General features: G+C 46.9%; 1 protein-coding gene across 1 annotated transcript; it reads right to left on the reverse strand.

Moving 5' to 3' along the window:
* Positions 1-14,514: 14,514 nt before the first annotated feature.
* Positions 14,515-16,780, reverse strand: LOC123079819 (cytochrome P450 94C1). The gene has a single exon (XM_044502634.1). It carries the CDS (start codon positions 16,590-16,592, stop codon positions 14,994-14,996), a length of 1,599 nt encoding a protein of 532 aa, XP_044358569.1. The 5' UTR covers positions 16,593-16,780; the 3' UTR covers positions 14,515-14,993.
* Between the last annotated feature and the right edge of the window lie 905 nt (positions 16,781-17,685).

A 17,685-nucleotide genomic window follows, 5' to 3' on the forward strand; every position in this document is an offset into this window, starting at 1 on the left:
AAAAGGAAGAGGGCGATTGCTGATCGTGGAGGAGCACAAGCAAAGTATTTGGAAAAGGTAGTGGCACCTGATAAATCAAATAGCCCATTAGGTGTAGTTGCAATATCACCTAACCCACAAAATACCCAACTCTAGCAGACTCTAGCCCTACTACACTGGTTATTTCTGATGCCCCAACTCAGCAGACCCCAACTGCAGCAAACAGTATGATTATGCCAGTTGACATAGCACCAGCTGTACGACGCAAAACCGCCATTCCAGCAAAGAGTACACCAAATCCAGTTGCCAAATCCCTTTTCGAACCAGAGAGAGCCCCAATTGCAGCAAATAGGACCCCTGTTCCATTTCTTCCCAGTTTAGAAGAAGCTTATGTTGTTGTCAGGAACTTTGTGCGCATCTTTCCTTCATGGAAAGATTATACCGCAGACACAGAACAATTTCCAGTCTTCCTCCACAACTTACGCGTAAGTAATGTACTAATGTTATTCATGGTCATTACTGCATATGTTTCTGCTGACAGAAGACACAAGATTTCATTCTTTTAAATAGGCGAGGAGCAAACTGGATTGTGATGACGAGCAAGGGTTGGTTGCGCTTTTCAAGCACTCGTTGATGAAGTATCGTTCCTACCTGAGGCAAGCGCACTTCGATGGCAAGCCTCTGAACGAAATTTCTGTAAAGTCTCCGGTGCTACATTTATCCAACGGTGACTGGAATACTCAAATCATCCGTGAAGTAAGAACATAACGATATCCACTGCATGCCTCAGCACTCATTGGACTGCACACATCAAATGTATTACTTCCAACAAGTTTCTCTCTTGTTCCATCTTACTGTAAACGAGGCCTTTCAGTCATCTTGCCCATGTGGTATGATTTGCATGTCTCAAGTGATTCAAAATCAAGTGAGTCCAAACGATCCATCTGCATGGAGTTTCTTCATGCATATATACCAATAGACATGGTTCGCATGTCTCAATCTTTTCAAAAACGAGTGAGTCCAAAGATCCATCTACATGGAGCTTCTTCATGCGTTCTATACCAATATTACTCAAATGGCAGTGCCACAAGTATGTGGTACTATCATTACTATTTTATATGTTTTGGCACGAACATGTGTATCACTGCGATCGAGATTCATTTTAGGTGCAAGACCATTGAAGGTATTATTCAAATAAACAGAGTAACCATTATTCTCCTGAAATGAATAACCGTATTGCGATAAACATAATCCAATCATGTTTATGCTCAACGCAAACACCAAATAACAATTATTTAGGTTTAACACCAATCTCGATGGTAGAGGGAGCATGCGATGCTTGATCACATCAACCTTGGAAACACTTCCAACACATATCGTCATCTCACCTTTAGCTAGTCTCCGTTTATTCCGCAGCTTTTATTTCGAGTTACTAACACTTAGCAACCGAACCGGTATCTAATACCCTGGTGCTGCTAGGAGTACTAGTAAATTACACATTCATATAATGTATATCCAATATACTTCTGTCGACCTTGCCTGCCTTCTCATCTACCAAGTATCTAGGGCAGTTTTGCTTCAGTGACTGTTTCCCTCATTACAGAAGCACTTAGTCTCGGGTTTGGGTTTTACCTTGGGATTCTTCACTAGAGCAGCAAATGATTTGCTGTTTCATGAAGTATCCCTTTTGCCCTTGCCCTTCTAGAAACTAGTGGTTTTACTAACCATCAACAATTGATGCTCCTTCTTGATTTCTACTTTCGCGGGGTCAAACATCGCGAGTTGCTCAAGGATCATCATATCTATCCCTGATATGTTATAGTTCATCACGAAGCTCTAATAGCTTGGTGGCAGTGACTATGGGAACTATCACTATCTCATCTGGAAGATTAACTTCCACTCGATTCAAGCGATTATGGTACTCAGACAATCTGAGCACATGCTCAACGATTGAGCTTTTCTCCCTTAGTTTGCAGGCTTAAGAAACTTGTCAGAGGTCTCATACCTCTTGACGTGGGCACTAGTCTGAAATCCCAATTTCAGTCTTCGGAACATCTCATATGTTCTGTGACGTTTCAAAAACGTCTTTGGTGCCACAATTCTAAACCGTTAGCATTACGCACTGAACTATCACGTAGTCATCAAAACGTGTATGCCAGATGTTTCGCAACATCTACAGACGACGCTGAGGTTTAGCACACCGAGCGGTGCATTAAGGACATAAGCCTTCTGTGCAGCAATGAGGACAATCCTCAGTTTATGGACCCAGTCCGCATAATTGCTACTATCAACTTTCAACTAAATTTTTCTCTAGGAACATGTCTAAACAGTAGAACTAAGCGTAAGCTATGACATAATTTGCAAAGACCTTTTGACTATGTTCATGATAATTAAGTTCATCTGATTATTCAATGAACTCCCACTCAGATAGACATCCCTCTAGTCATCTAAGTGATACATGATCCGAGTCAAACTAGGCCGTGTCCGATCATCACGTGAGACGGACTAGTCATCATCGGTGAACATCTCCATGTTGATCGTATCTACTATACGACTCATGTTCGACCTTTCGGTCTCTTGTGTTCCGAGGCCATGTCTGTACATGCTAGGCTCGTCAAGTCAACCTAAGTGTTTCGCATGTGTTCCGAGGCCATGTCTGTACATGCTAGGCTCGTTAACACCCGTTGTATTCGAATGTTAGAATCTATCACACCCGATCATCACGTGGTGCTTCGAAACAACGAACCTTCGCAACGGTGCACAGTTACGGGGAACACGTCTCTTGAAATTTTTAGTGAGGGATCATCTTATTTATGCTACCGTCGTTCTAAGCAAATAAGATGTAAACATGACAAACATCACATGCAAATCATAAAGTGACGTGATATGGCCAATATCATCTTGCGCCTTTGATCTCCATCTTTGAGGCGCGGCATGATCACCTTCGTCACCGGCATGACACCATGATCTCAATCATCATGATCTCCATCATCGTGTCTTCATGAAGTTGTCTCGCCAACTATTACTTCTACTACTATGGCTAACGGTTAGCAATAAAGTAAAGTAATTACATGGCGTTTTCATTGACACGCAGGTCATACAATAAATTAAGACAACTCCTATGGCTCCTGCCGGTTGTCATACTCATCGACATGCAAGTCGTGATTCCTATTACAAGAACATGATCAATCTCATACATCACATATATCATTCATCACATCCTTTTGGCCATATCACATCACATAGCATACCCTGCAAAAACAAGTTAGACGTCCTCTAATTGTTGTTGCATGTTTTACGTGGCTGCTATGGGTTTCTAGCAAGAACGTTTCTTACCTACGCAAAAGCCACAACGTGATATGCCAATTTCTATTTACCCTTCATAAGGACCCTTTTCATCGAACCCGATCCGACTAAAGTGGGAGAGACAGACACCCGCTAGCCACCTTATGCAACTAGTGCATGTCAGTCGGTGGAACCTGTCTCACGTAAGTGTACGTGTAAGGTCGGTCCGGGCCGCTTCATCCCACGATGCCGCTGAATCAAGATAAGACTAGTAACGGCAAGTAAATTGACAAAATCGACGCCCACAACTACTTTGTGTTCTACTCGTGCATAGAAACTACGCATAGACCTAGCTCATGATGCCACTTTGGGTTACGTAGCAGAAATTCAAAATTTCTACGCATCACCAAGATCAATCTATGGAGTTTACTAGCAACGAGAGGGAAGGAGTGCATCTACATACCCTTGTAGATCGCGAGCGGAAGCGTTCAAGAGAACGGGGTTGATGGAGTCGTACTCGTCATGATCCAAATCACCGATGATCCTAGCGCCGAACGGCCGGCACCTTCGCGTTCAACACACGTACGGAGCAGCGACGTCTCCTCCTTCTTGATCCAGCAAGGGGGGAGGAGAGGTTGATGGAGATCCAGCAGCACGACGGCGTGGTGGTGGAAGTAGCGGGATTCCAACAGGGCTTCGCCAAGCGCTGTGGGAGGAGGGAGATGTGTCACGGGAGGGAGAGGGAGGCGCCAGGGCTTGTGGTATTGCTGCCCTCCCTCCCCCCCACTATATATAGAGCCAAGGGAGAGGGGGGCGTAGCCTTGGCCCTTCCTCCAAGGAAGGGTGCGGCCAGGGAGGAGTCCATCCTCCCCAAGGCACCTCGGAGGTGCCTTCCCCCTTTAGGACTCTCCCTTTATCTTATCTCTTGGCGCATGGGCCTCTTGGGGCTGGTGCCCTTGGCCCATATAGGCCAAGGCGCACACCCCTACAGCCCATGTGGCCCCCCGGGGCTGGTGGACCCCCGGACCCCTTTCGGCACTCCCGGTACAATACCGATAATGCGCGAAACCTTTCCGGCGACCAAAATAAGACTTCCCATATATAAATCTTTACCTCCGGACCATTCCGGAACTCCTCGTGACGTCCGAGATCTCATCCGGGACTCCGAACAACTTTCGGGTTACCGCATACTAATATCTCTACAACCCTAGCGTCACCGAACCTTAAGTGTGTAGACCCTACGGGTTCGGGAGACACGCAGACATGACCGAGATGACTCTCCGGTCAATAACCAAGAGCGGGATCTGGATACCCATGTTGGCTCCCACATGTTCCTCGATGATCTCATCGGATGAACCACGTTGTCGGAGGATTCAATCAATCCCGTATACAATTCCCTTTGTCAATCGGTATGTTACTTGCCCGAGATTCGATCGTCGGTATCCCGATACCTTGTTCAATCTCGTTACCGGCAAGTCTCTTTACTTGTTCCGTAACACATCATCCCGTGATCAACTCCTTGGTCACATTGTGCACATTATGATGATGTCCTACCGAGTGGGCCCAGAGATACCTCTCCGTTTACACGGAGTGACAAATCCCAGTCTCGATTCGTGCCAACCCAACAGACACTTTCGGAGATACCTGTAGTGCACCTTTATAGCCACCCAGTTACGTTGTGACGTTTGGTACACCCAAAGCATTCCTACGGTATCCGGGAGTTGCACAATCTCATGGTCTAAGGAACTGATACTTGACATTAGAAAAGCTCTTAGCAAACGAACTACACGATCTTGTGCTAGGCTTAGGATTGGGTCTTGTCCATCACATCATTCTCCTAATGATGTGATCCCGTTATCAACGACATTCAATGTCCATGGTCAGGAAACCGTAACCATCTATTGATCAACGAGCTAGTCAACTAGAGGCTTACTAGGGACATGGTGTTGTCTATGTATCCACACATGTATCTGAGTTTCCTATCAATACAATTCTAGCATGGATAATAAACGATTATCATGAACAAGGAAATATAATAATAACCAATTTATTATTGCCTCTAGGGCATATTTCCAACACACCCAAAGTAATTTCCATAAACATACCACCCGCGGCAGAATCTAAAAGATTACGAGAAACAAAATTCAACCCCGCATAAATTTTTTGTATGATCATCCAAAGATTTAACACATGAGTTGGGCATTCCTTAGCATCAATTTCATCCTTTCCCAAGATTGTGCAACATGCTCATGTTCAAGTTGCTTGAAATTCATGACTTTGGTTCTAAGGGAAATAATTTTTGCGGGCGGAAAATACTTAGTAATGAAAGTATCCTTGCACTTATCCCAAGAATTGATACTATTGCGAGGCAAAGAAGAAAACCAAATTTTTGCACGATCTCGCAAAGAAAAAGGAAATAATTTCAACTTCACAACATCATTGTCCACATATTTTTTATTTCGCATATCGCATAATTCCACAAATATGTTAAGATGGGACGCGACATCCTCGTTAGGAGTACCGTAAAATTGATCTTTCATAAGAAGATTCAGCCAAGCGGTATCAATATCACAAGACTCCGCACTAGTGGCTGGAGGAGCAATCGGAATGCTAATAAAATCATTGTTGTTGGTATTGGAGAAATCACACAACATGGTGTTCTCTTGAGTCATTGTGACTACGCAACAAGATTGCACTCAAAAACAGATCTGACGAGAAAATGACGAACGAAAAAGAGGGCGAATAAAACGGCAAATTTTGTTGAAGTGCGGGGAGAGGAAAACGAGAGGCAAATGGAAATAATGTAAATTTCAAGGAGATGAGATTTGTGATTAGGAACCTGGTAGATGTTGATGATGTGTCCCCGGCAACGGCGCCAGAAATTCCTTTTAATGCGGCTTGAACTATGTCGGTATTTCCCCAAAGAGGAAGGGATGACGCAGCACAGCAACGGTAGGTATTTCCCTCAGTGATGAGACCAAGGTTATCCAACCAGTAGGATAACCATGCAACACTACGTGAACAACACCTGCACACAAATAACAAATACTCGCAACCCGACGTATTAAAGGGGTTGTCAATCCCTTTCGGGCAACAGCGTCAGAAATTGGCAAGGAGACGGGAGAAAGTTGTAATAGATTGAATAAATAGACCGCGAATAAAATAAAGTGCAGCAAAGTATTTTTGTATTTTGGGACTAATAGATCTGAAAATAAAAGCAAATAAAAATAGATCGCGAAGGCAAATATAATAAAGAAGAGACCCGGGGGTCGTAGATTTGACTAGTGGCTTCTCTCGAGAAAAATAGCAAATGGTGGGTAAACGAATTACTGTTGGGCAACTGATAAAACTTCAAATAATCATGACGATATCCAGGCAATGATCATTATATAGGCATCACGTCCGAGATTAGTAGACCGACTCCTGCCTGCATCTACTACTATTACTCCACACATCGACCACTATCCAGCATGCATCTAGTGTATTAAGTTCATGGAAAAATGGAGTAATGCAATAAGAACGATGACATGATGTAGATCGAACCCATCACAAAGCACATCTTCCCATTGCAAGATAAATAGATCTAGTTGGCTAAACAAAACCCAAATATCGGAGAATAAATACGAGGCTAGAAGCAATCATGCATATAAGAGATCAAAGAAGACTCAAATAACTTTCATGGATAAAAAGATAGATCTGATCATAAACTCAAAGTTCATCGGATCCCAACAAACACACCACAAAAAGAGTTACATCATATGGATCTCCAAGAGACCATTGTATTGAGAATCAAAAGAGAGAGAGGAAGCCATCTAGCTACTAACTACGGACCCGTAGGTCTACAATGAACTACTCACGCATCATCGGAGAGGCACCAGTGGGCATGATGAACCCCTCCGTGACGGTGTCTAGATTGGATCTGGTGTTTCTGGAACTTGCGGCGGCTGGAATTGATTTTCGTCAACTCCCCTAGGGTTTCAGGAATATTGGGGTATTTATAGAGCAAAGAGGCGGTGCGGGAGGCCAACGAGGTGGACACAACCCATCAGGGCGCGCCTGGGCCTCCAGGCGCGCCCTGGTATCTTCTGCTCACCTCGGACTCCCCCTTCGGTACTTCTTTGGCCCACTTGATGTCTTTTGGTCCAAAAAAATCCACAAAAAGTTTCGTTGCGTTTGGACTCCGCTTGGTATTTATTTCCTGCGATGTAAAAAACATGAAGAAAACATCAACTGGCACTGGGCACTATGTCAATAGGTTAGTACCAAAAAATGATATAAAATTATTATAAAACATCCAAGAATGTTAATATAATAGCAGGGAACAATAAAAAAATTATAGATACGTTGGAGACGTATCATCGCTCCATGCATGCATGGGGGCGTACTATGGTTGGTTCAGTAAGAAGACAAGTGGCCATGCTAAAGGATAAGTTGTGTGATGCAAAGGAGAGAGACCTAACTATCGGGTATACTGAGGAGGTATGTGATGTTGAAGGTCAGCTGAAAGAGATTTATGAGAGGGAAGATATCATATACAGACAACGGTCTCGAGTTGGTTGGATAAAAGAAAGGTGATCAAAACACCCAGTATTTTCATAACAGGGCCTCTCATAGCTAGGAAGCGGAAGAACACAGTCAGAGCTTTTCGAGGGGAGAATGGAGTGAGAAGCACAGTAGATGATGGTATGCTTGACATGACAACGAGGTTTTATGAACAACTTTTCAAGTCTGAAGGATTGGAACATGCTGAAAGGATCCTAAATCTTCTCCATGAGATGGTCTTAGCAGAAATGAATGAGAAGCTTATGGCTCCAGTTTCTGATTGTGAAATTGAGATTGCTCTATTCTAGATGGGGCCGACGAAGGCGCTAGGACCGGACGGGCTACCGACGATGTTCTATCAGCGGCAGTGGCCGTTGGCGAGGGAGGACGATGTAAAGAGGTTCGTGATTTGCTTGCAGGATCAACCACACCGGACAACTTTAATGATGCAATTATTGTGATGATCCCGAAAGTTAATTCACCAGAGTTGTTGACGCAATTTTGCCCATAAGCCTTTGTAACGTCCTTTACAAAATAGAGGCTAAAGTTTTGGCCAACGGATTGAAGTCGATCCTTGTAGTGCTCATCTCTAAGGAGCAAAGTGCTTTTGTACCGGGCCATTTAATCAACGTGTTGGTGGCGTACGAGTGTGTGCATGCAATTAGAAAACAGAAACAAAAAAGCGCTTTTTGCTGTAAAGCTGGATATGATGAAGGCCGATAGGGTGGAGTGGGTGTTCCTGGAGAAAACTTTGGAGTGTTTTGATTTTGCCCAAGCATGGATTAGCATGATAATGGGATGTTTTCAGAGTGCTCGCTTTAGTGTCAAGTCGAATGGGGGATTTTCACGTAGTTTCTTGCCTTCGAGAGGGCTTCGGCAGGGTGATCCAATTTCCCCATATTTGTTCCTGTTTTTTATAGAAGGTTTCTCTACTTTGCTTTGATAGGCCCAAAGAGAAAACCTAATTAATGGAGTAAGTTTTGTGAGCACTGGCCCCCATGTTACTCACCTTTATTTGCAGATGACAGTGTGATCTTCTTGGAAGGATCACAAGGTAACCTCCAGACTCACAAGGACATTCTGCAAACATATCAAGAGGCGTTTGGACATAAGGTGAATCTCCAAAAATCTTCTATCTTCTTTGGGAAAGGATGTAATGAAGAGGACAAGAGCACTTTGAAACAGACCATAGGAATTAAAATGAAGCGTTAAGTGGGAGATACTTGGGTCTTCCAACTGTGGTGGGAAGATCGAAGGATGGATCTTTTCAATATGTCAAAGAAAGTTCAAAGGGTAAAGTTTCAGACTGAAAGGGGCAAGGATTGTCCAAAGCAGCAAGGGAAGTACTCATAAAATCAGGCTTACAATCACACCAACCTTCACTATGAGCTAGTTTGAACTCACGAAGAAGATGTGTGGAAACCTGACTTCGATCTATTCGAAATTCTGGTGGAGTGCAGCTGAAGGTGAAAGTAAGGTGCATTGGATTGCATGGAATAAGATGTGCTTGCCAAAGGGAGATGAAGGGATGGGTTTCAGAAATTTTGAAGCTTTCAACCAAGCGTTTGTGTGTGCTCGTGTGTTGAAGGGTAGGTACTTCAAGGAATGCACAATCACGAACGCGAGATGCCCTATTAGAGCATCATACACTTTCAGCAGTATTTTACATGGACGGGATCTGCTAAGAGAGGGAGTTTTTTTGTGTGTAGGTGATGGAACGACCATAAACATACACCATGCAAAATGGATCCCGAGAGCGGGAAGTTTCAAACCTCTTGTGCATCAATTTTTGCAAGGTATCATGCGCGTGAGTGATCTGTTGAGCCCAGACGGCACTGCATGGGATCATGAAAAAGTGAATGCCATGTTCTCTGTGGATGACTCATATATGGTAGTAAGCAAATAACAATTGGAGGCCCGGGGTGCAGTGACTATCTAACATGGAATCATACCAAGTCAGGCAGTACAATGTCAGGTCAGCTTACCACCTATGCATGACGGTTAAAAGGACTACAACCGAACGGCTAGAGTCCTCGTAATCAGTGAATAAAAACAAAAGGTGGCTTGCTTTACGGAATACGAGTGCTCCCGAGAAGGGCAAGATATATATGTGGCAGTTGGTTAAAATTGTTTTGGTTGTTGGTTCCGAACTACATAGAAGAAGAATCAAGCCGGGGATTTTTTTGCACTGTTTGCGGCAGATAAGAGATAGTATTCCATCACTTCTGGGCGTGCATGCCATGTTATGTAAGGTGTTAAGCCCGGAGAAAGGGGTTCCGGTGGCGATCCCACCGGTTTCGGGCGAACCCCATGGAGAGCTAGTCCCATGGTTGATGCAATGGTTTGCTGATGCTGGTGAACAGGAGCGGGAGCCAATGATTCAGGCGACGCACGATCTTTGGCTCGAAATAAATGAAGCAAGGGACGACAAAAGGATTACATACCCTAGGGTTGTTGCAGAAACAACACTCCAACATATCACAGAATGGGCTCTATTCATGAGAAGCAACCGAAGTGCCCATCTCTGGAACTGGCTGATAGGTGGAGTCCACCTGAGCAAGGGTGGCTCAAAGCTAATTCAAATGGAGCCTTGGCAAAACTACGTGATCATGGCGGTGGAGGGGTGGTTCTTAGGGATCATGTCACAACATTTTTTTTGTGGGGGGGTGCTTGCTATGTATTCCCTAATGTATCCGATCCTGAAGTCGCTGAGATCCTGGCATGCCGCAAGGCAGTGCAGTTGGCGATCCAAGCTGGAGCTACTAAAGTTCATGTGGAAGTTGATAGTATGGGAGTGGGGGCTAAGCTGAACGACCAATCCAAGAACTTAAGTGCGTCGGGGCCGATTATTGAAGATATAAAGCTGCTTGGAAGTTCATTCAAGGGTTCAAAACTTCTTGGATTAGGAGATCGGATAATAAAGGAGCTCATTTTCTAGTTAGGGGAGGGGTTAGTAAGGAACTTTGTCAGATTTGGCTTCGTGAACCACCTGATTGTATTTTGCATGTTATCTCGGACGAAATCCTAACTCTAGGGTGAGTAATAAACTTGATGATGATTCTTAAAAAATACTAGTTTTGGTTAGTTCTTGTAAAACAAGCTGGTTTTGGTTAGCTGTGATTAATTCCTAGGAGTAGGTACATGGATGCAAAGTACAGTAACAGGGCACAACCTTCTTCAAAGGTAGGGTGTGATTGAATCCATCTAATATCAAACGACAAAAAGGTCCATGTTTCAACCCTTACCTTACGCCTCAGTTTAATTTACAACCCTGAACTTCAATACAGCTTAGAGCACTACCTCAACTCTCATCCGTGTAAATTATCCCCCTCGCTTGACCTAAAGGTGGTTTTTGATCAAAATCTGACCAGTAATTTGAAGTTTCTAGGAAAAATCCTTTTTTTTTGTAAAATCAACACCATGATGCTGACCATTCTAAAAGGTGCACACTTTTTTGACAAATCAATTGAAAAATATAGCAAAAGTTCAATTTTTGCCCCTTTTTGGACAAAATTTGACAAAAAAATCAAACTGTCCAGAAAAACTTCTACCATGTTGACCAATTTGGCAAAGTTTCAGACTGTTTTGACAATCATATTCAACAGAAATTCAATTTCAATATTTTTTGGTCAAATTTTGACAAAAAAATCGAAGGTTCCAAAACATAATTTGAATTCCTATTGTATTTTTAAATATTTGTCCGAAAAGTGTGATTTGTTTCTTAGATTGATCATCATGGCACTGTTGATTTTACATAATGTTTTCAAAAAGGTATAGGCACTTTTGAGTTTTTGGTCAATATTTGACAAAAAGGTAGAAAGTAAGTTTCTACTGTATTTTAAACCTTGTTTGTCCAAAAGTGTGTTTATTTTGCATAATTTTTTCATTTTTTCTAGATACTTTGAATGTTTGGTCAAATTTGTTTGAATTTCCACTGTATATTAAAGTTTTTTTCAAAAAAAATGCTCTATATTTGTTAGCATGGTAGTGTTGATTTTACATAATTTTTTCTGGCACTTTGGATTATTGGTCAAATTTAACAAAAAGTACTAAAATTGAATTTCCACTGTATTACTAAATTTGTTTTTCAAAGAAATGTTAATTTTTCTAGATTTGTCAGCATGGTAGTGTTGAATTTTCATGATTTTTTAATCTTTTCTTGACAGTTTGAACTTTTGGTTAAAATTGGACCAAAAAATTGGTCAAATACCTCCTACGTATGAGAAAACTAGCTTAGGACAAGCAGGGGAGGGGTGTAATTTAAACGGATTTGAGAGTTGAGGGTTGTGTTCTAATTGGTATTTGAGTTCGGGGTTGTAAATTAATTTAGGGCGAGAGTTTAAGGTTGAAATATGCACTTCTCTCAAAAACAAATAGAGCTATTACCGTCACTCTGTCACCAAACGCAACATGCTTATGCATCTCAAAACTTCCTGTGAATTCCATTGATGCAAACTGAACAAGTCCTACAAAAAGAATTCCAAGGAATAGACCAGTTCAAAATTCCTATGAATTTCCTTACACCAAAGAGGCCTAAATAGTGTGGCTTCAAAATTCTATTTTTCGACTTAGGCCTTGTAAAAATGTTTTTTTGCCTTCTCCTACCTGATGAAAATAGCAGAACAACTACCGTAAAAGTAAAAAGAATGACAATATTGTTGAGCTACATCTTGATTGGCCTTGTTTTTTTAGGACAGATGTTAAGTACTGTAGTACCTACCCTTACAAAATATCATTGCAGAAACTGAAAAATAAATCCAACTCTTGGGCCCGTCTGTCCAGTGGCGGAGCTAGACAGGGAATGCAGGAGGGGCGAAATGCAAAAACAATACTTTGTCTAATTAAGCATAACCAAAACACTTTTCTTCAAAGATTTTGCCAAGGTAGAGGGGCCATGACCCCTGCAGATCAACATGTAGCTCCGCCAGTGCGTCTGTATCCACCAACAGTGCGGCATGAGCAAAACTCGTTGCCGCCATCCTGCACCTGACTCGGCAAAGCCATGCCCATGAGCCTGTAAAAGCAGCGTCCAGAAGTCATCAATCTATAAAGATGCCGGCGGCAACCCTATTTTGCTTTAGTTTCAAATGACACAACTTCCGGTACACCCCATGTCACCATCGCCGACTCGCCGACACAGCACACAATCATTTAGGAGGCTCCGGGAACAAAAAGAAGAAACATGCAATCTTATCGACATATCTTCAGTTGAGCCGGCCATACCGTTGAACCACCGCGCCACTCGGCCGACCCCGAAAAACCCAGGAAGCAGCATGGAACTTGCTCCCTTCCTGTAGCGAAAGCGCCCCCACTATCAGCCGGGACCAATGGCGCGGCGAAACGTGGGAGCAGCGGATGCCTCGGGGCACTGTTCACCCCCCAGGAGCATAAGAACATACGGACCATTTTTGTAAAGCCTCGCTTTCGATCGACGCACGAGGAAACGTGCGTTCCGCAGCGCCGGTTTAATGGGGGCGCTGGCTGGCTGTATGGCGCAAGGTCCAGGTCGCGGAAGGGAAGGGAAGGGAAGGGAGCACGTTGGGTTGGACCATCGAGAGTGGAGGGAGAAGATCTGAAACGGAGGCCGCCCCACGAGCAACAGCACATGCGCGTTGCGCGTTGGTTCCTTCCGGGTCGGCTCACCCGCCGACCGCCAAGAAGTAGCCCCGCATATGTGGGGGTACGTGCAAACGTGCAGGTGCATTTTCTGCTCCCCAGCCAAATATACTCGCATAAACAGTAAAGTTTAAAAAATATATAGTAAACACATTTCTTAAATCTGAATTATTTGTCACGCAACATCAACATATGTTTTAGCACCCTGGAAATTTTGACCGCGGAAAGACATCCTTGGTGTCCTGTAAAAAAAATTAAGGACCCAAAAAATAGTATGTAGATCATTTTTTTTATGCCGAGACCACGAAGGATGATTTTCCGTGATGAAATTTTACAGGCAACCAGAACACTTATTGATGTTCATCGACAACTTTTATATATTTTTAAAAAATCACCATTCACTCGGATGCATTTGTGCTCAGGATTAGAGGAACACTTTCGGTCTTTCTCCCTCTTTCTTATCCATGACAATGATAGCATTCATTTTTTCCTTCTCTTTTTGCGCCACGACGACAACGACGGCGACCTCACCTCAACGATGGGTAATCACTGTTCAACGCGACATTTCTTTTACCTCCTTTTGGGAGTGGAATGCATTCAAAATATGTCTCGTATTTCCCCTTCAAGTGGAGACCGTTAAGCTAAAGTGCACAAACCTGGCCTGTCAGTTGGAAGCGGAGGTTTAGCTCTCGGGTGTATATGCACCTGGCATGAAAAGTAAGATAAAACATTTTTAAGCCGAAAACCAAAATGATTCCTGCTGATGTCATCTGTTCATACGTGGCAAAATGAGTGGTGATGGAGGCGTGTGGGCGATGTGCAAGATGCCACGCGTGTGGGCGTTAGTTTTTTCGTTTTAAAAAGTCAAAAAATTCTAAAACATTTTTTAACACTATATAAAAGTAATTTAGTAATTTGACCTTTTGTTGTACTTGCATAAAAGGTTTCTCCGAGGAAAGACTTTCATGGTATTCCGGGTGATTTTTTTAACACCATATACAAGTTACTACTTGCACTTTTTTGTCCTTAATTTTTTGGGTTTTCTTCCCTAAAGTTGACGGGAGTTTTTTTTCGTGAAACTTTTTATACGAGTACAACAGAAGGTCCAAATTTATTTCCAAAGAAGATTTGATTTTTTTAACCTAGTCACAGTTACTCTTTTTTTCGTATCAAATGCACATCCACCCGAGAGCCAAGGGGTATTTCCCGGACGGTTTATATATAGTCTTTCCGTTATCCGTACCACATAACAGTCGCGCGGAACTGAAGCCTGACCCGATCTCAATAATTTGCTGTCGATTCGAGGAATCTATCTGTAGATCTATCGATCTCGACTCTCAGTCTGAAGTGGAGAGCTGCGTACGTACTGACTAATCAATCGTCCAGCATCATCGATCAGCTGCTGCTCGGTGCTGCCAAACGCCAGCGCACTCACGGCGCGAGTGGCCACGGGCTGCCAGCGGCATACAATCTAGCGCGCGATTTTATCCCTGTTCCAAAGGACGAAACGGGCGAGAGAATAAGCGAACAAGAGCGCGATCGTCAGGGCACCAACAGTTGTTTATTCCGTATCAGGTTGGTGGGCTGTGCCCGCTCGCCGGACGCCCTCGCCGGCGAACCCTGACCGGCAACCCGCCGGCGAACGTGGCCGTCAGCCCCGGCGCGAACTTGGGCCGGCGCGAGCTCCGGTCGATCGCCTCGATGTCGAAGCCCCGGACGACGGCGACGATGACGGCCTTCATCTCCATGAGCGCGAGGTCCTTGCCGACGCAGACGCGCACGCCGGCCTGGAACACCGGGTACCGGTACGGGCTCACCGGGACGAACTGCCCGTCGCGGAGCCACCGCTCGGGCCGGAACTCGGAGCAGTCGGGGCCCCACACGGACTCCATCCGCCCCATGGCGTAGGCGTGGTAGGTGACCCGCGTGCCCTTGGCCACGGCCGTGCCGTCCGGGAGCGTGTCGTCGCCCGCCGCGAACTTGGAGTCGAACTGCACCGGCGGGAACAGCCGCATGCTCTCGTACAGCGCCGCGTGCACGTAGTGCATGTCCTTGAGCTTGCTGAAGCTCGGCCGGCCGTTGTCGTCGTCGCCCGCGACGCGTGACACCTCGTCCCGGATGGCCGCGGCGACCTCCGGGTGATCGGAGAGGAGCAGGAAGAAGGCGGTCAGCGCTGAGGCGATGGTGTCGCGGCCGGCGAGCATGAAGCTGACGACGATGTCCCTGAGGTACTTCTCGTCGCTGATGGAGCCCATGAACCGCGACAGGAGGTCGCTGCCGGACGCGGCGCCGCCGAGCTTGTGTCGTTGCCGCGTGACCTCCGCGGCGAACCCGTCGACGAGGCGCACGGATTCCCGGAGCTTTCTCTCGTCCCCGACGTTGAAGAACCGCTTCAGGCGCCATATGATCTGCAACGGCGCGGTGGCGCGCCTCGCAGAGAGCATGGACGCCGTGTCGAACGCGTCCACGAACGCCGATACCGGCATGGACAGCTCGAGGCAGCCCGGGTCGAGGCCGAAGGAGATCTTGCATATGCAGTCGAAGGCGAAGCGACGGAAGACGTCCTGCAGGTCCAGCACCTTGCCACCGTCGTCGTCGTCGTCGTCGTCGTCGTGGGAACATGCAGAGTCAAGCAGGGGAACGAGACGGCCCCGCAGCTCGGAGGCCACGACGCCGGAGGCGAAAGCCCTGAGCGCCGGGGAGGCCAGCTCAGCCGCGGCGAGCTTCCGCTGGAACAGCCACGCGTCCCCGTCGACGTTGAAGATCCCGCGGCCGAGCAGGTCGGCGAGGATGGCGGAGAAGGGCTTGCCCTTGGGGTAGTTATCGAAGCGCGCGCGCAGCATGTGATCGACGGTGACGGGGTTGGCGGTGAGCACGTTGCGGAGCACGTGGACGTGCACGGTCTGCGACGGCGAGCGGCGCAGCAGGTGCGCATACCAGTCGCAGAGGTTGTCGAACTCGCCGGCCCAGGACGCCGTGAGGTAGGCCTCGCAGACGGCGCAGTCGCACCACCACGGCGGGCGCGTGCGCGCCACGGCCAGCAGGGCGGCGAGCGCCACGGTGCACGCCGCGAGCGCGAAGAAGGCGCCGGCCACGTGCGGCTGCAGCGAGAGCGCCCCATGCAGCGCCGCCTCCGCCGCCGCCCCATGCAGCGCGGCGTCGACGCCCATGACGAGCACGACGTGACGGCGGCGCTACCTGCTTTTTATCTACCGTACGTGCGTGTGCGCGCGCGCGCGGGGTTTCATATGCGGGCGGTGAGGTGAGGTGAGGTGCCGTTGCGCCCGCCCCGGACGAGGCCGTTTTATACTGCGCCCGGCCCTCTCCTCGGCTCGTGTGTAGTAGAAGGACGGTTATGGGCATGGACTCTCGCCCGTGTAGTTTCCCTCGTGGCTTTGACCGCTCTCTCTCTCACTCTCACTCTCAGTAGGTCTGGGCAAGTCCGCTCTCGAGCTCACCTCGGTCGATCGGGCTGTAGCAGTTGGTGGTCTAGTCTAGACTCTAGAGAGGTGGAGAGCCACATGTGCTATGGGAACAGTGCTTAACGATCTGCACGTTGTCCGCCGCGCCATGCCTGTCGTTCGATCGGGCCACGCACCGTCACCCACCTCCAGGGGGTGGTACTTGGTTTTTTACCCCGGTCGGTCGACCAGGACGTCAATACCCGGTCGTACATAACAGGAAAGCCCGCGCCTTGCCTACTTCGGCCAGCCAGAGCCAGTTATTGATTGCACTGCAGTGCCTGTCCCTCCCACCACGATCCAGACAGTGCGATTGTACCGGACTAGTCGCCGATCCAGGGATATTTACTGCGCCGTGGCGTTTTGCACGTGTTTCCAGTGCCCACTGGCTCATCTAGGCGCAGCAACACAGCAGCGCCAGCCAGGCCGCCCGGAGTACGTCTCTGCCCGTCTGCCGTCGTCGGGACCGACCGATCTTTCTCTCCGCGGCGTATTAAGGGCAACTCCAACGCTTCTGTTTGGGGTGACGATGGGTACCAAAACGGACATGTGCGTCCGGTTTCTGTTCGCGGCGCCTAACGTGGCGCCCAACCTTAAAACGTCCGCTGCACCCGCGCCCGCTGAGGCAACTCGTCGCTGCGCCCGCCCCCGCTGTGGCCGCTCGCGGTCACTTGCTGGGGCCGCCTGCCCGCGCCCTGCTCCGGTCCTGCCGCTGCGCTCGCCAGCCCGCAGGCGCGCACCAGTCGTCACCGCGCCTTGCCGCACGCAGCCCACCCGCCGCCCATCGCCTCGCTGCACGCAG

This window comes from Triticum aestivum, chromosome 3D, assembly GCF_018294505.1.
Source record: "Triticum aestivum cultivar Chinese Spring chromosome 3D, IWGSC CS RefSeq v2.1, whole genome shotgun sequence".
Classification (NCBI taxonomy): domain Eukaryota; kingdom Viridiplantae; phylum Streptophyta; class Magnoliopsida; order Poales; family Poaceae; genus Triticum; species Triticum aestivum.